Here is a 24,411-nt window from a genome sequence, read left to right on the forward strand (position 1 = left end):
TCATGTAGGATGTTTTGTTTTTTTGGTTCTAGCTTCGAAGCCTCGATGACGACATGAACTCATTGAGCTGAATTTATCTATTTAGAAGTAATTCAGGAATTAATTCTGATATTTAATTAATTAAGTCCTTTTTCTTTATTGTGAAGCACAAACGTATGTGTACATGCACTGTAACCACAATGAATGTAGGAAACTTACAAACGTTTCAGTTATAACATTTTTTTTATTTCAAACTATGTGCATATGTTAAATTCATGTTGAACAAATAGGCTAAGAATCCTGTGAACTGTATAGTGTCTTACAATTTGTCTTCAAATATATGAAAAAAAAAAGAAATTTAAATAATCCCTTTGAAAAACAGTTTGTAAGCAAAAAAGAAAAGCATGATCTTTTGTATAATAAACACAAACTTAAATCTCATAATCACTCCTTAAGTCAGTATAATTAAAGCTTTGAACATAAATCATTCAGAATAAATGTACAAAAAGGCACGTTCAATCCCTGTGCTTCTACACTGTAAAGTTCAAGTGTAACGACGAGTATCATACTCTGAAAGTGTTCCACATATATGCATAACTATTGCTTTAAGCCTTGAGTTAATCGTTAGCAGTTTGCCTTGGGAAGTTGTGTTTGCTTGTGTTGATCCTTTAAAACACATTTCTGCAGCTGTAATCTGAACTCTTCTACTCATCGGTGCCACCATACATGTCAGCTAGTTTAGTGAAGCGGGGACCCCAGTCTTTGAGGTAATGGTAATCCTGGTCTCCATCGCTGCTAGAGGAGTTGACGGAGCTGAGGGATCCCGCAGTAGAGCCGTCACCCTCGTAGTCAAACACCAACAGGGAGTCATACGGTGGAGCTGTTGGATCTTTATCAGCAGCCCTTAGACCCTGCGAACACAACACATCATCTGCTACACTAATGAACACACACCTCTGTAGTTTTCAACTGGTTTTTCTTCTCTATGTTTAATAGTTAGATGCTTGTACAGTGACACTTCACCTCACTGATGAAATCTCCAATATCTCCAGGATGAGGAGCGGTGGATCTGATGGGGTAATGGGGCTCGGGGTACTGAGGTCTCTCATCAAACCTGCGGATGCCGTGAGTCTCTGTATCTGGCTGTTGCAGCTGGCTCAGGTCATAATCCTGTTTGCAAAAGCATTAAGACCATTGTTAGCATTCAGAGAATTGTGTTGGTGTGTCTGCAAGCACATAGCCAAAGCACTTGGTGGCGGTGTCGACAATAGGAGCGCAGCTTTATCAGAAGACGCTTATTTACGTTAGTGTGTGGGGAAGAGGAAACAATATTGATGCATAGACCACTTATTTTCTTGCAACAGAGAGAGAATACAATTTTAATAGACAAACATAAATACAAATTAAAGCTGCAAGCAGCGATGGGCGGGCCCTCGCACCTCTAGCGCGTCGGGGTGTGAGGCGGCCGCGTTGCATATTCTGCGGCTCAGCCGGTGCGGCTGTGAATTTGGTTCGCTGCTTCGTTAAAGGTCACTTCCTGTTGCCAGCAGGTGGCGCTATGACTGTGGGTGAATGTCGGCATGTAGATTTGTTCAGGGCGGGACTCTTGTCAAATGTGTCAAATTTCGTGCAGATCTGGGCATTTACACCCAAGTTACTACAACTTCCTGTTTCATGGCGAATCATCGCCACGGACACGCCCATTGAGGAAAACGCGCAGATAGCACAACTTTACATCGTCAATGCCTTTAGAAGCCACAGCAGAAATTTGAAGTCGATCCGACTAAATCCCTAGGAGGAGTTAGTTAAAGTACGTAATGAGTAAATCATCCAAAAATGGCGGTAAAGTTACAAATGGCCGATTTCCTGTTGAGTTTAGGGTATCACTCCAAGAGACTTTTCTGTGCGTCTAGACATGTTAGTTGTACCACAGAAATTTCGTACATGTTGGTCAAACATGCGGCGGGGGCTGCTTCGTTAAAAGTCACTTCCTGTTGCCAGTAGGTGGCGCTATGAATGTGGGTGAATGTCAGCATGTAGATTTGTTCAGGGCGGGACTCTTGTCAAATGTGTAAAATTTCGTGCAGATCAGGGCATTTACAGCCAAGTTACTACAACTTCCTGTTTCATGGCGAATCATCGACGCCACGGACACACCCATCGACCAAAACGTGCAGATAGTACAACTTTACATAGTCAATGCCTTTAGAAGGCACAGCAGAAATGTGAAGTCGATCCGACTAAAGCCCTAGGAGGAGTTCGTTAAAGTACGTAATGAGTAAATCATCCAAAACTGGCGGTAAAATTAGCAATGGCGGACTTCCTGTTGAGTTTAGGGCATCGCTCCAAGAGACTTTTCTGTGCGTCTGGACATGATAGATGTACCACAGAAATTTCGTACAGGTCGGTCAAACATGCGGCCGGGGCTGCTTCGTTAAAGATCACTTCCTGTTGCCAGCAGGTGGCGCTATGACTGTGGGTGAATGTCGGCATATAGATTTGTTCAGGGCGGGACTCCAGTCAAATGTGTCGAATTTCGTGCAGATCAGGGCATTTACAGCCAAGTTACTACAACTTCCTGTTTCATGGCGAATCATCGACGCCACGGACACGCCCATCGATGAAAACTCGCAGATAGCACAACTTTACATCGTCAATGCCTTTAGAAGGCACAGCAGAAATTTGAAGTTGATCCGACTAAATCCCTAGGAGGAGTTAGTTAATGTACGGAGTGTGTAAATCGTCCCAAAATGGCCGCCAAATTCAAAATGGCCGACTTCCTGTCGAGATTAGGGTATGGGTTCTTGAGGCTTTTTTGTGCGTCTTGATATGATGCACATCCCCACCAAATTCCGTGCTTGTAGGTGGACGAGGGGCTAATTTGTTGCAATTTTCTAGGTGGCGCTAGGGAGCCATTTTGCCACGCCCATCCGCGAAACCCACAAAATACGAAATTTTTCACCAGTCCTGACATGCGTGCCAAATTTGGTGAGTTTTTGAGCATGTTGCGGCCCCGAAAATGGCGCTTACTTTGCAAAAAAAAGAATAATCCTAACAGTTTCAATAGGGTCCTCGCACTGTTAGTGCTCGGGCCCTAAATAATACAGGAACACGGGTAAAATCAACAACGGCTGGAGAACAACGACTGGAATACATGTCCAGAAGCAACGACCGGCACACGACAACTGAAGCACAGAGGTTTAAATAGACGGGCTAACAAGGGGCTGGTGTTGGTGACTGATGCCATGAGAACGTTGTTGCATTATTACTTTTTATTCTGCGTTTAGATGAACGTTATGGGGTGGAAATCTGTGTGCATATAGTATGGTGAAGCAAAAGTGTGTGAATTTCGGAAGAATAAGAATCTGTGTTTCTTATTTTAACTTCACAAAGGAAATAAACTCTTAACTCAATGCAACCCTGTTTTAAATCAATAAACTGTCCCAACACTTTATTTAAACCTTGAAATGTGCGATGGGGTTTCATTTTCATTTGTTTTTATAAAGCAATCCTATTAGTTAGTGTGTTATTTTGTGTAGCAAAGTCAACAAAATCAGTCTTTTTCTGATTTGTTCAATGTATGGATCATAGACGTTGGGAACAGGGGGGGCGTCCGTCCATCTCCCCTCTGCGTATATACATGCGCAGCCGCAGCGGAGACATAATTTAAGGATTTAAGGTCGCGAGTCCCACAATAATTCCAGTAATGACTCAAAAACTAATTTCAAATTTCTTTTTAAAAGCTCCCACAGCAAAGCGAATAAGAGAAGGGGGGGGGGGGGCAACATCACTGGATTTTACATCCGATTGATCGTTATGTGCAGCACCACCGGCAGAAAGCCGCCGGATGAGCAGCGGCAGATGACCCAAGTGAGTGAACCCTCGACCGCCGCCACCCTCACTACGAGCCTCCCTCATCCCGCGTCGCCACACGCGGATAGTCAAAAACCAGTTGCAGGTGCACAGTCCTTCAGGCCTCTGCCTGATTATAATTTTCCAGTCAAAAAAAAAAAAGTGGGGAGAGCTTCGCACGCAGCTGTAGGGCATCCTGGTTCTGAGAGTGGAAGCGGCTGGAGGATATTTCGGACAGTGATGGCATCGTGTGTGGGGTGTGCAGATCGGCTGTCCAAAGTAGACTTCTGTGCCCGACCACCGACAGTTTGTTTTGTAAAAGATAAGGGGTTTTCAAATTGGAAAAAAGCAACAGAGAAAATCAGAGACCACGAGAAATCTAAAACTCATTCAGATGCAACCTAAAGATTGGCAGCGTTGAAAAACACTCCAATTAATGCAGTACTCTCTGAAGCCAAGGCAAATGAGCAGAGAACAGCGCGGAAAATCCTCGAACTTTTAGCTGCGTAAGATTCTTGGGGCGCCCGGGCTTCCACTGAGAGGAGATGCTAATCAGGATGGAGTCTTATGGCAGCTAATGCAGGAGCGAGTGTGCAATGATCCTGACCTCGATAACTGGCTGAAAAGGAGAGACAACTGGATGTCAAACAACCTCCAAAATGAGATTCTGGAGCTATTTGCGCATGACATATTGAGAACAATTGGAGCAACAGCATCAAAAATTGACTTTTTTGGGTTAACTGCGGATGGAACGACAGATATCAGTGGCAAGGAACAATTTTCAATCAGTCTGCAGTTTAGCAATGACCAGCTAGAATTTTAAAATTTCTATCTTGGCTTTTACAACGCCCCTGACACGCCGGCTGAAACCTTATTTCTGTGCTTAAGGGATGTCCTGGTGCGACTGGAGCGACTGAAGGGCCACTGCTTTGATGGGGCCAGTAACATGTCAGGGAGGTTCAATGGGGTGAGAGCTAAACTGAAGGATGTATGTCCCGACTCCATTACGCAAATCACTCACTGGATCTGGTGCTCGATCAGCTTGTTGCTGATACGCTAAACTTCAACGATTCAGCAAAGAGAGAAGCGTTGCATCAGTCCCTATTTAAAGGCGGAGACGTTGTATCATCTCGATTAAGCATACCTGTCAATGCTATTTCAATCGTGCTCTATATGTTCGTTCAGTGGCTTGATATTATGAATTTTCATGTTCCAAACCATATGAAATGTTGTGAAAATAAAACACAGCTCTCCCTCGTTCATTTCAGAGGGTCTATTAAATTACCATTCGTGCATTTCATTCATTGCGCTTTGACACCAGTCCCAAAAGTCTGCGCAAGAAGCATAACACGTACTCCATGTAGGCCTATGATTCGTTCTTTTGTTGTTCTGTGTTCTTTCAGGATCAAAAATACAACAAACGAATGCGTTTATTTGTTTTTCCGACTGATGAGAACTATACATTCATAAATCAGCCAATTTTGTATTTTATTATGAGATATTTTATTCCAATGTGACCAGTCCAACTCAACTCAAGCACTGATGGACCAAAGAGCCCGCATTTCGACATTTGCAGTAAAAACTTGAAATATAAAGTCTCAGAAAATACATTTAATACCAATATATTGAAACGCATCCATTAATAAAGGAGTCCAGACAATGGAAAAATGTCAGTCCACGTGCGTTTTATATGTAAAATGAGGGAAATAGACTTATAACTTTTAGGTATAGCAAAATATTTTTTAGAAAATTCTACTAGTAGACTAACGTCACTCAAAAATCATCAAATTTCACACATCCACCATCTCTTGAGATTTATTAAAAATCTTTAACTTTAAGTAGCAAAATATTTTGTAGTAATTCTGTCAATTACACTAAGGTTAGATTTCCTTGAAGGTAAATTGGAGCGGCCACACTGAACTGTGCGTAACGCCAGACATGAAGTGAACGAGACAGAGGCGAACACCCTCGGATTGCTTGAAACTAGTACCTGGTCTTCCTCGCCTCCTCCCTCTTCGTCATATTTCAGGATGTTGTCTCTGATGTCCTCGTCGGGGTCGATCAGCCGCTGCTTGCCCAGTCGTTCTTTATCTCTTCTTTTCATCCACACAACGAACAACAACACAAGGACTACACAGAGAGAAAGTTATTACTGCAGATAGAACAAAACATTTCTTTTCCTTTTCAGCATCGACATCTTTCCTCAGAGACTACTGAGAGGGCAGACAGTCATGATCATCACTCACTGAGGAGGAGGATGATGCAGAGCAGGAGGGTGATGATCAGTCCAGTGCCGAGGCCAGCGCTCGTGACGCGCTCCTGCTCTGTGCAGTCTCCCTCAGGATCACACACACACACCTTCACTCGCAGATACGACGTGTTGGACATCGGCATCTTACCAGAGTCTGTGATTATGATGGGAATCTTGTAGATCCCATTCTCCAAAAAGTCAATTTTAAGAAGGAGTTGAGCATAATCACCTAGGAAATGCATTTAAAGAGTCGAGTTAAGCAGAGCTTTCTTACAATACTTTAAATAATTCAAATTTATTTAACTGCATGTGTGTTCTTGAGTCAGTAATACAATACAAAATTAATAAAAAGTGTCTATATTGGAAGTGTCCATGACAGTATTTACTGTGTGGCAACTTCATTGAGGTGCAAAATGTACATCTTTTGCTTTATTGTGCCAGTAGGAAATATTGGTTTACATTTCCAAATATTCCATTTTGCCATTCATTTTAATAATCTGGTAATATGTTTGTGCAGTCCCCACAGATATCTAATATCCCCGTCACGGACTTACATGAGACTGAGAAAACTGAGACAGACTAAATCCATAAAAAGGAAGAGGAACGCCCAGTGAGTCTGACCAGGAGTGTGAACCCACGACATCAGTGACCGAGGGCATACTGCTGGAATTAGAGACTGAGGACTGGCTGATTGACTATAATGACTATATAATCATTTTTGTAAATGATTATTTCACAATTAACGTTATAATAAAGAGTTACGGCCTCTTTTACTACAGACCACTCTGCTAGCTTCGGCATCAGTCAAGGAAGTTGTCTCAGTAGATGCATCTTGCCTCGAGTTTGGGAGTAAAGTTGTCCTTAGTCCAAGAAGAGTCTATGTGCCTAAGGTGCTTCCCAAGCTGAAACGGTCTCTGCTCTCGCTTCTACTGAGGATGAGCAGACCCACACACTCTCTGCCCTAAGGGTGTACACGGAGTACTCTGGCCAGGTCCGACAGTCAGAGCAGACACGCTCTCATTGGGTAGTAGACGTGATTGCGCTGGCATAGCTTAGGTCCTTAGGATTGTAGTTCCCTACAGGTGAAGGCAAACTCCACCAGGGGAATGGCCTCCTCTTGAGTGTCCATGGCTGACGTCTGTCCTCGCCATACACCTTTGCCAGGTTTTACAAATTTGACGTCCCTGCTCTTCAGTCACACGGATATTGTTCGCTTAACCAGTCCCCGACCTCTGTTTTGTTGTTTGTTTTTACTGGGGATCAGATCTAGATGTGTGGGAAACTCTGCATATGTTCCATAAGGGGATACAGGATTGGCTGTTGCATTCTAAAGGTACATTGTTTCACACTACACCTGGCAACGCAATGTATGCTTAATCTTGCAAAAGTGGTGCTCATGTCCTTTTAAAATTACAAGAGTGAAACATTGTTTTACCTTGGGTTAAATGAGGGGTTTAGAAGATGATAAACTAGGGTTCAGCTCAATGTGAAAAGTTCTCATGTTTTTGTCTTTTCTACCATTAGTGTTAGATGTCTAAAACTGAATAAATGGCTGTCAATATAATTAAGTAGTTGTGATTGAACTCATGATTTCTGACCAGTTTATTATTACATATTAAATTCATAACAACTTTGATATTTTGTCATTATTTTAATGTAGTTTTAAAACGTATTTTCCGCTGAACTTTTTCACAGACCAGCACTCCCTTTGCAGCCCCAGACCCCATTTTAAAATCAACTGCTCATGTGTGGTGTAGACAGTTCAGGAGGCCCATGAGATGTTGTTTTCTCTGTGTGTGTGTGTGTGTGTGTTTTCTCACCACTGAGACGTGTGATTGTCCAGTTCTTTCTAACATCGATAGGTTGAAAGGGCAAGTCGAAAGAGAAAGGTCCAGTGTTCGGGTCGATGTCTGCATCCAACGCTGTGATGTTAATGCCGTTGTTCTCAGGTTTTTCACACATCACCGTCTCTGGCGGGAAAACCTCAGGGGCATTATCATTGACATCCAGAAGAAGGATTTGCAGAGTACCGGTGCTGCTGGCCGGAGGAATCCCTGCACAACAAACACACTCATTATTGTCGTCCTAGCACACTATCTATCCGGAGGACTCCCTCTCCTGAACGTTAAACACACCTGCCTCTAGTCTGCTCATCCATCAGAGACTATTTAAGCACTGCAGCTGTCACAAGATGAACGAAGACTAGATCAAATTATCAACATAGTTTAATAAAACTAAAGAACCGTTGTGTACAGCTAACAAACATACACAAACAAAGACCAACACTGAAGACTGGGACTAAATACACAGAGATAACGACCTCAATGATGAGCAGCTGTGCTGGAGGATTAGTGTCCATGGTGACTGATGACTGATGAAAGGAAACGTGTCCATGAAGGTGACGCTAACTGAACTTATACCATGGTCTGGGTGAATACTCGATTCTGATTGGCTGCAGGGTGTCCGTTAAAAAGTGATAGAGGACACCTAGTAAAGTAGTTCTGGTGAAACTGCCTGTTTACCATTCGAAATGAATAAATAAATGCGCTGCCTACAACGGCTGTGAGTAACCATAGCAACAGGCAGTCAAACGCTCTATCAAATAACGTTAGATATTATAGCCTAATACAACAATGAGCGACTTCGTGCTATTTCTTTTAACATTTATGGAGAATATGGCAACTTTGACGACTGGTATGCTGCTGAAGAAAGAAAAAATGTAAATAAAACGGAGAAAATTACACCGCTGCTGCTCTGCTCCATTGAACGCTATTGGTAACGACGTAACTTGCGACCATAGTTGGATAACGACGATGCTTTCGGGAAACGCACCCCTGAATGAGACCCTGCGGGAGTTTTACGCAGCTGTCCAGACAACCAAGGCAGGAGAAGGCTGAACGTTACAGCGTTTCAAGCCTAAGGAGCCTGAGGCAAATTACCCTCTCTTTGATCTGATTAATTTATTGCCCTCTATAACGTTAAGCGCAAATCGCTGGAGCTCAGAGCTAATTGTTTTTTATTGTTGTTTGATTAATTGTTTTATGTGTAATAAAAAAAAAAAACTATTCCTACCTTTGTGTTTCATGAAAAAAAAAATGCATTTGTGAACCTGAAGGGATACGAGCTAAGCGGACTATATCTCCGTTTGCTAAATAAACAGTCAGGCAAGGCAAGTTATTATTTGTAAAAACTAGATTTAGCCTAATTAAAATATAAACTAATGTTTTAAAAATGTTTTATTTGGCAAGTGACCATGGTATAAGCGGGTTAATGCCCTCCGAGGTGTCCATTGTCAGGTTTTAATGGACTTCGGCGGAGGCAACCTCCGCTGCGCGTCGGCCGGTTTACGCCTCGCCGTCGTCCATTAAAACCTGACAATGGACACCTCGTCAGGCATTAACCCTTACATACGTGACAGCAACGTTGTGTTTGCCATTGGTGACATCTCTAAACAGTTTTCCTGTGTTATAGCATTCTTGTCTACGTACAAATATTTTCTTGAAAACGTAAAAATATTTTATTGGATGTGCCTTTCGTTTACATGGCAACGGCGTTTTTGGGGCTTAAAAACGGAAAAAAGTGAAACCACCCTCCAGAGTGGAACCCTCCCCGCGTTCCCGTTTAAAGGGTAAAAACGCGAAAGTCTGCCTGACAGTGAAGGTTGTACGCAGGCGCGCAGACTTGGTGTTGTTCTGTGACAGTGCTTCACATCGCCACCTAGCCGCCTGGAGTGCTTACTACATTGAATTTCACATCGAATACACGCGGATTTCTCACCCATAACGCTCGTCTAAACGCAGAATAAAAAGTGATAACGCAACGTCACTTTTGCATTTTTGCATTTCCATTATGACGTCCAATAATTCATCCAGTGTATAGGCGCTCCCTACTCCCATGTGATACACGACAACATCACGTAGACACAAATAAAGAAACACACAAACACAAGGGCTCACGGCCTAACAAGTGTCTAAACAGTAAAAGAATACAAATATACTTATTTCCTCAGACAGAACACATACCGCTGTCAGTGACAAGGAACGTAGCCGTGTAGATATTGTCTTGCACAAATGGAGACTCTCTGTCTAGAACGCCAATAGTTGTGATGTGTCCATTCATGGGATCAATTCTCAGCCAGTTAGCAGGGTCAGACAGCGTGCTGTACCTGAGGAGAGAGCAACAACGTTAAGATATACTAAAATATGTATTCTGTTCATGTTCTTCTGTTGAAGGAGGTGTAAAGGACTTGATTGCCTCTCCAGTCTCCTTGTTTTTAAAGGGGAAATGAAGCAGTGAATCAAGTTTACATGATTTACAAGATGGATTTCCAATATAATCAACAATTATATAAGAAACATTACAAATGTAAACATTTAGAAGAAAAAAGAAAAAACTTTATATCTTTCGCCGCCAGGGCACCGCTGTGCAGTTGACGTCACAGGGTTGGTCGGCTCAAGTTTAACAGGCTCTGGGCATTGAAAATCGCGACATCAAACTGTGTTTAAACCAGTGTTTTGACCGCGAACGACTAATGTTAGGTACAGTCATTATAAAAGACGACGTATCATGTTATATGATGACAAACTGCACATAGAAACATTGTTCGCGATGTCTGCCGTCAGATATTCCCGTCTCGTCAACATGTAAGTTAGCATGTAACGTTATTTGTTAAAGGGGAAATGAAACGTCCATATTTTCGCACTGGTAGTGCTAGTAGCTACAGCCTAAATATACGTGGAAAAAGTGTCTCCGCTCTGACATCCTTCAGGGAAAGCATCGCCGCTTCCACACGTCTATGTGATGCAGAATTGACCACACAATACATGCTCAAGATCAACCTCTTGACAAATGATGGACTCTGACACGGAGGCCATCGCAGGACAACAGCCACACTGACACCTGGTAAGTTAGCGTTGCAAACCCGCTCTTCGCCCCAAACCACCACCGGCTGTTCTACATAGCAACGTAACGTTAACTTACATGGTGTTAATGAGATGAGAATATGACATCTAGTAGATACCATCTAGCGTCACCTGAGGCGAGTGATGTTAGCGTCACCCGAGGCGAGCGATGTTAGCGCGAGTGATGTTAGCGTCACCTGAGGCGAGCGATGTTAGCGTCACCCGAGGCGAGCGATGTTAGCGCAAGCGATGTTAGCGCGAGGGATGTTAGCGTCACCTGAGGCGAGCGATGTTAGCGCGAGGGATGTTAGCGTCACCTGAGGCGAGCGATGTTAGCGCGAGTGATGTTAGCGTCACCTGAGGCGAGTGATGTTAGCGTCACCCGAGGCGAGTGATGTTAGCGTCACCTGAGGCGAGCGATGTTAGCGCGAGTGATGTTAGCGTCACCTGAGGCGAGTGATGTTAGCGTGAGGGATGTTAGCGTCACCTGAGGCGAGTGATGTTAGCGTGAGGGATGTTAGCGTCACCTGAGGCGAGTGATGTTAGCGTGAGGTATGTTAGCGTCACCTGAGGCGAGTGATGTTAGCGTGAGGGATGTTAGCGTCACCTGAGGCGAGCGATGTTAGCGCGAGTGATGTTAGCATCACCTGAGGCGAGTGATGTTAGCGTCACCCGAGGCGAGTGATGTTAGCGTCACCTGAGGCGAGCGATGTTAGCGCGAGTGATGTTAGCGTCACCTGAGGCGAGTGATGTTAGCGTGAGGGATGTTAGCGTCACCTGAGGCGAGTGATGTTAGCGTGAGGTATGTTAGCGTCACCTGAGGCGAGTGATGTTAGCGTGAGGGATGTTAGCGTCACCTGAGGCGAGTGATGTTAGCGTCACCCGAGGCGAGTGATGTTAGCGTCACCCGAGGCGAGCGATGTTAGCGCGAGTGATGTTAGCGTCACCTGAGGCGAGCGATGTTAGCGTCACCCGAGGCGAGCGATGTTAGCGCAAGCGATGTTAGCGCGAGGGATGTTAGCGTCACCTGAGGCGAGCGATGTTAGCGCGAGGGATGTTAGCGTCACCTGAGGCGAGCGATGTTAGCGCGAGTGATGTTAGCGTCACCTGAGGCGAGTGATGTTAGCGTCACCCGAGGCGAGTGATGTTAGCGTCACCTGAGGCGAGCGATGTTAGCGCGAGTGATGTTAGCGTCACCTGAGGCGAGTGATGTTAGCGTGAGGGATGTTAGCGTCACCTGAGGCGAGTGATGTTAGCGTGAGGGATGTTAGCGTCACCTGAGGCGAGTGATGTTAGCGTGAGGTATGTTAGCGTCACCTGAGGCGAGTGATGTTAGCGTGAGGGATGTTAGCGTCACCTGAGGCGAGCGATGTTAGCGCGAGTGATGTTAGCATCACCTGAGGCGAGTGATGTTAGCGTCACCCGAGGCGAGTGATGTTAGCGTCACCTGAGGCGAGCGATGTTAGCGCGAGTGATGTTAGCGTCACCTGAGGCGAGTGATGTTAGCGTGAGGGATGTTAGCGTCACCTGAGGCGAGTGATGTTAGCGTGAGGTATGTTAGCGTCACCTGAGGCGAGTGATGTTAGCGTGAGGGATGTTAGCGTCACCTGAGGCGAGCGATGTTAGCGTGAGGGATGTTAGCGTCACCTGAGGCGAGCGATGTTAGCGCGAGTGATGTTAGCGTCACCTGAGGCGAGTGATGTTAGCGTGAGGGATGTTAGCGTCACCTGAGGCGAGTGATGTTAGCGTGAGGTATGTTAGCGTCACCTGAGGCGAGTGATGTTAGCGTCACCTGAGGCGAGTGATGTTAGCGTGAGGGATGTTAGCGTCACCTGAGGCGAGCGATGTTAGCGTCACCTGAGGCGAGTGATGTTAGCGTGAGGGATGTTAGCGTCACCTGAGGCGAGTGATGTTAGCGTGAGGTATGTTAGCGTCACTTGAGGCGAGCGATGTTAGCGTGAGGGATGTTAGCGTCACCTGAGGCGAGTGATGTTAGCGTGAGGTATGTTAGCGTCACCTGAGGCGAGCGATGTTAGCGTGAGGGATGTTAGCGTCACCTTAGGCAAGCGATGTTAGCGTGAGGGATGTTAGCGTCACCTGAGGCGAGTGATGTTAGCGTGAGGTATGTTAGCGTCACCTGAGGCGAGCGATGTTAGCGTGAGGGATGTTAGCGTCACCTGAGGCGAGTGATGTTAGCGTGAGGGATGTTAGCGTCACCTGAGGCGAGCGATGTTAGCGTGAGGGATGTTAGCGTCACCTGAGGCGAGTGATGTTAGCGTGAGGGATGTTAGCGTCACCTGAGGCGAGCGATGTTAGCGTCACCTGAGGCGAGCGATGTTAGCGTGAGGGATGTTAGCGTCACCTGAGGCTCTGCTGCATGAAGCGGTCTGGATCCAGGGCAGTGAAGCTAGCGATCGCAGACTCGGCCTGTAAGCCCTCCTGTAGCTCCAGTAGCGTAGGGTTGCGCTGGAAATAAGGGCTCTCGTTGACGTCGGTGACGCGGATGGAGACGGTGGCTGTGGACTGACGGGGGAGACGGATGCCTTTATCTAGAGGACTCTCATTCACTGCCACCACTGTCAGCACCAGCGATCTGCTGATCTCGTAGTCAATGGGCTGAAACCAAGATGGAAAATAAAGGTTTTTATTACTATTTAAATCAGAATCAAGGATTTGAACTAACCGTTTTATAATATGCAGTAAAGGTTCATTACTTTAGGATCAGTTGGGGAAGTCCATGATATTCTACAATAGTCTATCCATGAAAGCTTGAATGTTTATTTGCATTCCCTTCATTATTCTTACTGAAGCCCTTCTATTTACACTGTTTCATCCCTCGGCCCTTTTAACACACTTCTCACTTGACCTTCTTTGCATTCAATGCACTTCTTAAAAAATCTTAGATAAACAAACATGTCTAGTCAGAAAATTTAATTGCTCCTGGCAACTGGTCTAGCTCGTACGTTAGCTTAGCACAGCAAACACAGCAATTAACAAGACTAAACAATATACATTTTATAGAAGTCTATGAGACAATAGGCCATGGTGATTAGCATTGTATTGTAAATATACTTTATTCTTATGAAATAGAAATATAATGGATTTGATGTGGTCTCTAACTTCTGAGTCGCGCTTGTGTTGTTTCTGCTCGAGGGCGCCCTCTGGCAGGTGTGTTTCGTAAATCTATAATCCTTCAGAAAAAAAAACAGTGCCTTTGTTAGTTGCAGCAGCGAGTGTGTGTTCATCGAGTGTGTGTTCATCGAGCTGTCTTTGCCACTTTCAATAAACGTCCGAAGACGAACCTTTTTCGTCAACTGTTGATCTATTAATACTCAAACGTATTTTTATACGTATACAGTGTTAGACTAAACTGGAAAGGGTCACAGTTCTTGCATATTGTCGTCATATTGTTAGTTTCACTGCTTCTATTGCTCTCCTCATTTGGATAAAAGCGTCTGCTAAATGATCAAATGTAAATGTTTCTGATTCTGTAAACTTGGCTAAAATGTAACAAATGAACTCTATTAAATAATAATAATAATTGCTTAAAATGGATAAAATATGAATATTTAGATTAGTTAATATAATTAACTTTGTTTTTTAATTCTAAGAACTATTCATTTCTAGGGAAGGGAAAAGAGCCTGTAGTCAAAATCTAGATTGTACAGTAAACGTTGTTGCAAGCAGAGAATCAGAACCGAATAGTAAATCACAAACATGACTAATCTAAACACACGTATATACATACACAGGTAAAAGGGTAAGAGGAAGTAGAACTATGAAAAGAACATCATTTTCAGAGCACCTCATTAAATTGACATGATACGCTATCGACACAATTCTTGAAGCTGTTGAAAGTTAAATTGGTTAGTGGTTCTGTGAGTGTCAAGTGTTGTTGGGATCGTTTTCTTCTTGGATGAAGGAGATATAGTTCGACTCTGTTCTGGTTGAAGGTTTCCTCTCTCTCCCTGACCGCTATGTTGTCCAGTGTGGTCTGTGAAGTGTTTGTGAATGTCAGTATGTCCCTCACCTTGACGACGGTCAGCAGGCCTTGGTTAGAGACGGGGTCAGTGTGCAGAGAGAAATGAGCCGCGGGGTCGCCCGCCGCTATCCTGTAGAGAGCGCGCCACGCTCCAGTGTTGGGCTGGTCCTTATCCGTCACCGTCAAGTTCAACACGTTCATGTTCACCTGGTTCTCTGGTACCTCGCCAAAAAACTGCGTAACAGAGGGCGTGTCATGATATTATTTACACGTCACATGCTAATACTGCATTGTTAGTTTGGCTCAATGGACCATATGTCTTCATTTCCATTCAGCCAATATTTCTAAATTTGGCTTTAGTTTCATTTAACACAGTCTCATCCCAAAAAGTCATATAACTGACGTCTTGGGACGTCTTTTGACCATACGTCAATATCCGCCTTTTTAGGGCCCCCTTAATCGTCGGTAGATGGCGATCCCGGGCCGTCTTTACCTTTAACGTCAGTTAGGTTTAGGGTTAGGTTTAGGGTTAGGTTTAGGTCTGGGGTAGAGTTAGGATCCCATAACCTCATCTATCGACGTTTAAGGGGGCCCATAAAAGGCGAATATTGACGTATGGTCAAAAGACGTCCCAAAACGTCAGTTATTTGCGTATTTGCATTGCTTTAACACCTCTCTGTAATTCTCACAGCTATCCTGAGCCAAAACTATGTCCAAACAAAAGAACAAATTTTACAAAAAATCCAATTATTTTGTTGTAGTCAGGATGTGTGGGAGGCCAAATGTTTGACATGTCAAGCTGGCTCTTTAGAGAATAGTGTGTGTTTGATTCATCAGCTGTCCGGACACCATTTATTAGTTATGAACATTTAATGAAATGATCTCGCCGAGGAAATCAAGCAGTCTAAACCAACTGACTGTTTATTAGACATTATTTCAGCGTGATTAGTAAAGGGAGCATTTGATGTCCTTCGTCCTAGTATAAACAATGGTCTTTTAACAGGATTAGTCTGTAATCAGTTTAAACATGCTCTTGTTCAGCCAGTTTAAATAAACCCACACATTTGCTGTTGTATCAAATTATTGGCCAATTTCAAAGTTACCTTTTATATCAAAGGTTTTGGAGAAGGTGGTTTTGAATCTAATGAACATGTTTTTGTGATTTGACCTTTTGTGAATTGTGATCAATTTAAAAACAGGGAAAAATTCTGTTACAAATGAAAGTTAAATTGTGCTGTAAAGCAGCTCTAAAAAGAAGATGATAAACAGTCATTGTTAGGCTGATCTCAGGTCAGTGCTGATTGATTGAAGTGTGTGTGTGTGTGTGTGTGTGTGTCCTCACCGTGTCCGAGGTGAACTCTGGAGGGTTGTCGTTGATGTCTGTGACGGTGATGACCGCGGTGCCTGTATTAGAAAGGCCGTAGGTGGGATTTCCCTCCATGTCAGTGGCTTGGATGATCAGTGTGTACTGAGGCACTTTCTGCAAACACAGAATGCTCACAGATACACTTTCCTGCGTTTCTTTTCACGTTGAAAAAGGAAAATTTAATGATCATGTCCATTTCACCACAAAGTAAGAAGGAAATTAAAAACTTTTTATGCATTAGGGATCCTTAACTGTTCCAATGCCAACTAACTTCAGTGTGGTCCTCTTGTAGGATGCATGATGTAATCAAGAGTTTTGCCTCATTGGGTCCTAATCTGACTGTGTTTGTGAATTGTAATCTGATGCTTTTATAAGATGAAAATTAAAAAGTTACGTTTGCTTTGCGCTGCATTTCTATGGTGATGTTCGTGGTAAATTATTATTTTGGGATTAATTCACTCTCCCCAGTAACCCCAAAGGAGTTGTAATGCAAACTGTTTCTTAAATTACATACATTAGAATGCATTATAGTAATTACAGATTTCAAGTATAGTACTTTGCAAACAGATTTTTTTTATTTAAAAGTAATTAAAATAATATTGCACTTAAATAAGGTATTTACATACAAAAAGAAAGGAATGAAAATAATGTGTTTGTAAGAATCAGTTTGTGGCTGCTGTGAAAAAGCTATTGTGATGACTGGCAGTTCTTGTTAAATCTGTTAATGCTGCAGACGGTAGACGTCTAGCCCTCAAACCGTATTCACTTTATAGCCCTTAATCCTGTAATTATGGACACATGTGGGCACAGAGGACTCAGGTGCGATCCTAATTTATAAATATCCTAATTTATTTATTATAAATGTTATATCACTGTCTTCGATAAAGTTTTGTCTATCCATTTATGATGTGTTTTTTTATTTATTTCGGGGGTATTTTTGAATTTATTTACTTCAAAAAGTACCATATTTTCTATGTAAATTATGCTTATTTTATGTTTTTTTATTTTTTTACTACATTAAAATATCATTCTAATAAGTTCTTAGATCTAAAACCTGAAGATGAAGTGACTTTGCTGTCACCTGGTGTCTCATTTTGGCTTATTTTTTTACAGTTTTTCCCATTCATTTCTATGGGTGCCCATTTTTGACCCAAATACAAGATTAAGGAGGTTTTCTTTCACATTTTACATTTACATTTACTTTACATTGTAAAATTGAGTCAAAAAAATGTGTGTTCAAGAGGCAAACTTAGGAAAAGTAGCCAAGTCTTGTACGGCTCAGATCAAGGGAAGTATTTCTTAAAAATAAATCAAAACTATTGTGCCCACATTTGTCCAGAATACGGTTTTAGGGATTGTGTGCTGGATGTGAAGAGTCACTAACAATTCCACCAATGTGTTTCATGTTTCTCCATATTCAAACTAATGAAATATGTATGATAAAATATATATATTTTTACACAGAAAGATTGCACTTGAAATATTAGTAAAATTGCAATGGTTGTTTTAATTGTAACTTTTTTTGTGTGTTTTATTAGTGACAATATTGTGGAGAGGATACATATTCCAAGAGTTTATGAGAATAGATTTTCAAGTTTTCAACATTTTCACTTCCGCTCTATTTATTTCGGGTTCTGTACTCAGTCTGAGACGGCGACACGTCTCTTCGTTTTCCTCCGCCGACCAATCAGCGAACAGAGGTCGGGCTGAGAGCCGTGACGTAGACGCTAAGCGGCGAGTTTAAGATTGGGGAAATCGAAACGACTGCCGATATAGAGACACGGGATGCAGTTCGCTCTGTTGTGGAGAATATTCGTGGCATGTGCAAACTGAACACGAAGAGTGTTAAAGATTTTGAATGGAGGTGATGTTGTGTCCGTACCCCCGACAGAGGGAGTATCTCGACCTCTCTTATCTGTCAAGCTCAAACTAGCAAAAACCAAAACCAGCTCAGAGTCTCTTCTCTTTTCAGTTCATGTCATGCTGTAATCTTGATAATAAGTTGCAGCATTTCCGACAGACTCGAGATGAACACAGAGCTGTGTTTAACAGAACTAATCCTAACAGTTGGCTGCAAATATTCTCCTGTTTCTCTCTGCTGTCAAGTATTAGTTTAGAGGCCCGACTGTGCCGTGGATGCGTAGATTTACTTCACATAATCTACAAAAGTCCTTCATAGCCATGTGCACTCCGGTTTTTCGCTCGATTGTTTGGTTTCCTCATCATATAACTTATGTGTTTACAGGTTTAGTTCGATGAGCTGGCGCATACCCAAACGTTCTGTGATTGGCTTACGGGTAACCAATGATTTTACACTTCAGACAGGCGCCCCCTCGCGATCAAGAAAACACTTTTCAATGATGCCACTCCAGACTCTGCCCACGAAGCAAAGTGAAGTAGCAGAGTTTGGCATTACCAGGCTAGACGTTTCCAACCCTAACTAAATATATATATATATAAATATATGTATATATATATATATATATAATTTGGAATCATCTTGAAAAAAATGTGTCTTTTTCCACTGCGTATATATATGTATATATCTTTCTTTTGTCTTCGCATTGTTTGGTACCCAGTGACACACCTGTGTGAAAGGCTCATTATGCAGGTCATTGTCTTCTATGGTTTATGATGAGATGAGGTGGTGTTGATGTACCTCTCGGTCCAGGCCCGCAGCGACAGTGATGACACTTCCAGTGCGGTTGTTAATGGTGAACATGTTTGGACTGGGGCTGTGGGGATTCTGGGACACAATCTTGTAGCGCAGCTGCCCGTTAAGGGTTTTGGGGTCATCCTTGTCCACTGCCGTCACTGTCATCACTGTGGTGCCTATGGGAATTAAAGACAAAATATAATAACACACACACACACACACACACACACACACATGTGAAATAGGTTAACCTGGTTTGGAGCCTTCAGGAACGCTTCCACTCCAGATCTGCTGGATGAACTCTGGCCGGTTGTCGTTCATGTCAATGACGTTAATCATGATGTCAATGGGGTTTTCCACCTGATTCCCATTCAGGTCCACAGCATGTGCCCTCAACTGAGGCCATAACACACACACACACACACACACATTTGAATTGACAGTAAACGTAGAGTTTTACACATAAGAAAGAGCCCAGCCCTTCTGATTCAAGTGTTTAGCTTAGACTCGGTCAGTCTTTCCCTTCAGCCCGAGAGACTCTTCTAGTGTTATAAAAGAGCGTTAGAGTTAAGTTTAGAATTACACTGTATTGTTGAGGAATTAAAACTCTCTAAACACAGCGTGGAAATGCGTCAACGGATCCCATTACTGAATACAGTCATCAGTTTCAGTTTCAGAGAAGGACTTTTACACAGCATATTCTTAAAAACAGAAGAGCACTCTAGTTCTCAGATCTACAGAGGAACTCACATTGAAGCTGGGCAAGTGCTCTCGGTCCAGGGGCTTGAGGACGCTCAGCTGTCCTGAGACGGGGTCAATGGAAAAGACTCCAGTGGGGGGCTGGTCGGCCCCGGGGCCCGTCACACTGTAGCGCAAACTCACATGCTCATCATTATCTGAGCGAATCTACATAGCAGAGAACACAGCCATGAACAACAGGAAGCAGGATTTGGGGAGGCGTGTTGAGGAATGGGGGCGTGATTTGGGGAGGCGTGCTTGAGGGGTGGGGGCGTGGTTGAGGGATGGGGTGTGGTTTGGGGAGGCGTGTTGAGGGGTGGGGGCGTGGTTTGGGGAGGCGTGCTTGAGGGGTGGGGGCGTGGTTTGGGAGGCGTAGTTAGGAGAGGCGTGCTTGAGTGTTGGGGCGTGGTTGAGGGATGGGGTGTGGTTTGGGGAGGCGTGTTGAGGGGTGGGGGCGTGGTTTGGGGAGGCGTGCTTGAGGGGTGGGGGCGTGGTTTGGGAGGCGTAGTTAGGAGAGGCGTGCTTGAGTGTTGGGGCGTGGTTGAGGGATGGGGTGTGGTTTGGGGAGGCGTGTTGAGGGGTGGGGGCGTGGTTTGGGGAGGCGTGCTTGAGGGGTGGGGGCGTGGTTTGGGAGGCGTAGTTAGGAGAGGCGTGCTTGAGTGTTGGGGCGTGGTTGAGGGATGGGGTGTGGTTTGGGGAGGCGTGTTGAGGGGTGGGGGCGTGGTTTGGGGAGGCGTGCTTGAGGGGTGGGGGCGTGGTTTGGGAGGCGTGCTTGAGTGTTGGGGCGTGGTTGAGGGATGGGGTGTGGTTTGGGGAGGCGTGTTGAGGGGTGGGGGCGTGGTTTGGGGAGGCGTGTTGAGGGGTGGGCCGTGGTTTGGGGAGGCGTGCTTGAGGGGTGGGGGCGTGGTTTGGGAGGCGTAGTTAGGAGAGGTGTGCTTGAGTGTTGGGGCGTGGTTGAGGGATGGGGTGTGGTTTGGGGAGGCGTGTTGAGGGGTGGGGGCGTGGTTTGGGGAGGCGTGTTGAGGGGTGGGCCGTGGTTTGGGGAGGCGTGCTTGAGGGGTGGGGGCGTGGTTTGGGAGGCGTAGTTAGGAGAGGTGTGCTTGAGTGTTGGGGCGTGGTTGAGGGATGGGGTGTGGTTTGGGGAGGCGTGTTGAGGGATGGGGTGTGGTTTGGGGAGGCGTGTTGAGGGGTGGGGGCGTGGTTTGGGAGGCGTAGTTAGGAGAGGCGTGCTTGAGTGTTGGGGCGTGGTTGAGGGATGGGGTGTGGTTTGGGGAGGCGTGTTGAGGGGTGGGGGCGTGGTTTGGGGAGGCGTGTTGAGGGGTGGGCCGTGGTTTGGGGAGGCGTGCTTGAGGGGTGGGGGCGTGGTTTGGGAGGCGTAGTTAGGAGAGGTGTGCTTGAGTGTTGGGGCGTGGTTGAGGGATGGGGTGTGGTTTGGGCGTGGTTTGGGGAGGCGTGCTTGAGGGATGGGGTGTGGTTTGGGGAGGCGTGCTTGAGGGATGGGGTGTGGTTTGGGCGTGGTTTGGGGAGGTGTGCTTGAGGGATGGGGTGTGGTTTGGGTGTGGTTTGGGGAGGCGTGCTTGAGTGTTGGGGTGCGGTTTGGGCGTGGTTTGGAGAGGCGTGTTTGAGGAATGGGGTGTGGTTTGGAGAGGCGTGCTTGAGTGTTGGGGTGTGGTTTGGGCGTGGTTTGGGGAGGTGTGCTTGAGGGATGGGGTGTGGTTTGGGGAGGCGTGCTTGAGTGTTGGGGTGTGGTTTGGGCGTGGTTTGGGGAGGTGTGCTTGAGGGATGGGGTGTGGTTTGGGGAGGTGTGCTTGAGGGATGGGGTGTGGTTTGGGCGTGGTTTGGGGAGGCGTGCTTGAGGGATGGGGTGTGGTTTGGGGAGGCGTGCTTGAGGGATGGGGTGTGGTTTGGGCGTGGTTTGGGGAGGTGTGCTTGAGGGATGGGGTGTGGTTTGGGTGTGGTTTGGGGAGGCGTGCTTGAGTGTTGGGGTGTGGTTTGGGCGTGGTTTGGAGAGGCGTGTTTGAGGAATGGGGTGTGGTTTGGAGAGGCGTGCTTGAGTGTTGGGGTGTGGTTTGGGCGTGGTTTGGGGAGGTGTGCTTGAGGGATGGGGTGTGGTTTGGGGAGGCGTGCTTGAGTGTTGGGGTGTGGTTTGGGCGTGGTTTGGGGAGGCGTGCTTGAGTGTTGGGGCATGGTTTTTTTAGGTCCAAAAAGTCATGTCTGGGAAAAAGAGGACACCCTATTATATTACTATAACTTTGTGTGTGTGTGTGTGTTGATCTTACCCTAACCAGTTTCAATGGGAAAGGCCCTCTTGAGTTTTCTGCCACATTGATTGGAGGAATAACCCAATCTCTCTTCATGCGCCTGAGAGACATGTCTATCAGTCGGGAAGGAAACACTATTTCCTGCAGATATGGTCACAGGTGAAGAACAATGTGTTAAATTTGTGTAAAAATCAAATGCATTAATTGTCAAACGCATTAATTCACAAAATTAACAGAGTGCATAGCTAACCCTAATTTCCTACAACTCAATTCTGAAAAAAATTATATTCTAATTATTGGAGAAAAACGTTGACGCATAATAACCTAGAATACTCCCTAACACTTGATGGCTGCTCTGTTAAGCCCAGAACACACCAAGCCGACGCCAACGAACTAGCGCTGATGAAAGCCAACCTCTCGTCCGCTCTCGTCGAGGTAAAAAGCTGCACTTGAACACACCGAGAGAACAGCAGCCGACCGTCAGCTATAATGAGCGTTCTGCGCCTGCGTGTAATGAGACAACTGTCTATTTCTGCAGATATATTAGTCTATATTCGTCATTCAAAAATGAAAATCGACGCTGCAGCTGCAGATACACATAATGTAAACAAAGCAGCGCGTGCTAACCGTTTCGAATACCAATCCTGCTGAACACTTTCTTTATTCCACTCCACTCACGTTAATATTGAAATATTGGCCAAGGAACACTCCGGTAAGAAGACGTAACATAAGAACAGCCTTCTATCTTTACCGTTTTGACGTCTTTGCTTGCTGTTTTGAGTTTATTCTCGTGCACTGACTCTTTCACTAAGCTGAAGAGCCAATCAGAGTTCTCTCTTTCCCCGACGGCCCGACGCCGATTCAACATGTTGAATCGCGCGAAACAAAGCTGACGAGGACTATTTTCAGCCAACGGCACAGAACCGTGCGTACAAAATCTGGCAGACGGCCGACTGTCGGCTTGGTGTGTTACGGACTTTAAAGGAGAACTCGGCGAACAATGAACCTTTGGTCTAATAAAACATCGGTACCTAGTCAACCGTTCTCTGAGATTTGTTTTCATGATAATCGAATGTAAAGAGTTTAATCTCTAAAAACTGTTTAGCGTATAATGCTAGTAATGGGGACATTGACTAAGTAAAAAGAAATCGCTAGTTTATACCACTAACAAGCCTCAAAATAGCCCCACACTAACGCAGTAACATAATGAGGCTCCATACATGCAAAACGAAGTATTGAGAACTTTGTAAGTGTACAGACCGTTTAATAAGAAACTTTATGATAGGGCTGGGTAATAAATATCGATTTCTCGATATTAATCGATTCTCATTTTTACAAACCGATATCGATCTCAAGAAATCTCAAGAATCGATTAGTCATCCTGTTTCATTTGAATGAATGAGACATTGGCTGCGCGCATCCAAAAAATCGCAATAATCTTTGTCCTTTGTTACTATTGATATGAAACAAAGTCTCAATTTTCAAATTACGTCCATTTTCTTTAGAAATTCAAAAACATAAATAGCGTTTTGTCGCTGTGGCGTGAGATCGCTCTGGAGAAGCAGCAGCGCTGATCTCTCTTCCGGCTTAATAATACCAGTCACAGCGCCAAATAAACATGAACGAAAAATGAATTCATGAATGAATGGATTTATGAAAGTTTGTTAAAGATAGAGTACAACTCATCGAAATCCGTATCATGTCACATTGATTCACTCAATCTGCGTTTCAACCGTGGAAAGACGTCAGTTAAACAACTTGTAATCAATGTCATGCATCGTCATAATTACCTCAGAAAACCCACATCAACTCGTTAGTCCACACTTGTTAGTGTTCTTCAATATTTAATGCATATTTGAATAAATCTGGCGAGTTTTAATGACAGCCACCATTTAAATGTTTATATTTCATATAATCTTCTTATTATAAAAATAAATAAAAGTGTAATTTAAGTGTTTGTATAGCTACAAAACAGTTCATTATTACCTTCATATTAGGCTAATGAAGCCTATAGGCTACAACTAGACTCCCATAGTTTACAGCATTAGTTCAGAGATTTGATTCCCTTAAGAAAAATTGCCATTTATTGTAACTGATTTCCAAAGTAATCGATATTGAATCGTAATCGAAATCGAATCGAATTGTGAAATTTGTCTCAATAGTTTATGAAGACAGTTCACTTCGCGTATACAGACAGGAGCCATCTTAAAAATAGTCACGACAAGTCAAACCACGAACGTCGTGCTGAGTGAGCTGAACTGTATGAACGGCGTTCGGGGATTGACTTGTCGAGACTATTTTCTAAGATGGCTCCTGTCTGTATATGCGAAGTGAACTGTCTTTACAGCATATCTTCTTATTACAACAGTCAAATCATAAAATTTTAGAATGTTTAATTTTAAAAATAAATAATTTGTACGATTTT

General features: G+C 44.3%; 1 protein-coding gene across 3 annotated transcripts in view; it reads right to left on the reverse strand.

Moving 5' to 3' along the window:
• Positions 1–203: 203 nt before the first annotated feature.
• LOC120464320 (cadherin-2) overlaps positions 204–24,411 on the reverse strand; it is a 41,302-nt gene continuing 17,094 nt past the window's right edge. For 2 of the 3 annotated variants that reach the window (XM_089134643.1, XM_089134641.1), the window contains 13 exons: positions 22,005–22,127; positions 19,738–19,893; positions 19,239–19,383; positions 18,991–19,163; positions 16,308–16,445; positions 15,014–15,199; positions 13,346–13,599; positions 10,105–10,247; positions 7,903–8,136; positions 6,078–6,311; positions 5,822–5,961; positions 1,003–1,149; positions 204–890 (listed from right to left, as the gene is read on the reverse strand). In XM_089134643.1, the coding sequence (XP_088990769.1) occupies positions 684–890; positions 1,003–1,149; positions 5,822–5,961; positions 6,078–6,311; positions 7,903–8,136; positions 10,105–10,247; positions 13,346–13,599; positions 15,014–15,199; positions 16,308–16,445; positions 18,991–19,163; positions 19,239–19,383; positions 19,738–19,893; positions 22,005–22,127 (2,280 nt within the window). In that variant the 3' untranslated portion in view covers positions 204–683. The remainder of the gene's footprint in view (positions 891–1,002; positions 1,150–5,821; positions 5,962–6,077; positions 6,312–7,902; positions 8,137–10,104; positions 10,248–13,345; positions 13,600–15,013; positions 15,200–16,307; positions 16,446–18,990; positions 19,164–19,238; positions 19,384–19,737; positions 19,894–22,004; positions 22,128–24,411) is intronic. The other variant, XM_089134642.1, reaches the window with a different exon arrangement.

The sequence above is a fragment of the Pimephales promelas genome, chromosome 9 (genome assembly GCF_988280905.1).
Source record: "Pimephales promelas chromosome 9, fPimPro1.hap1.1, whole genome shotgun sequence".
NCBI classification, from domain to species: Eukaryota; Metazoa; Chordata; class Actinopteri; order Cypriniformes; family Leuciscidae; genus Pimephales; species Pimephales promelas.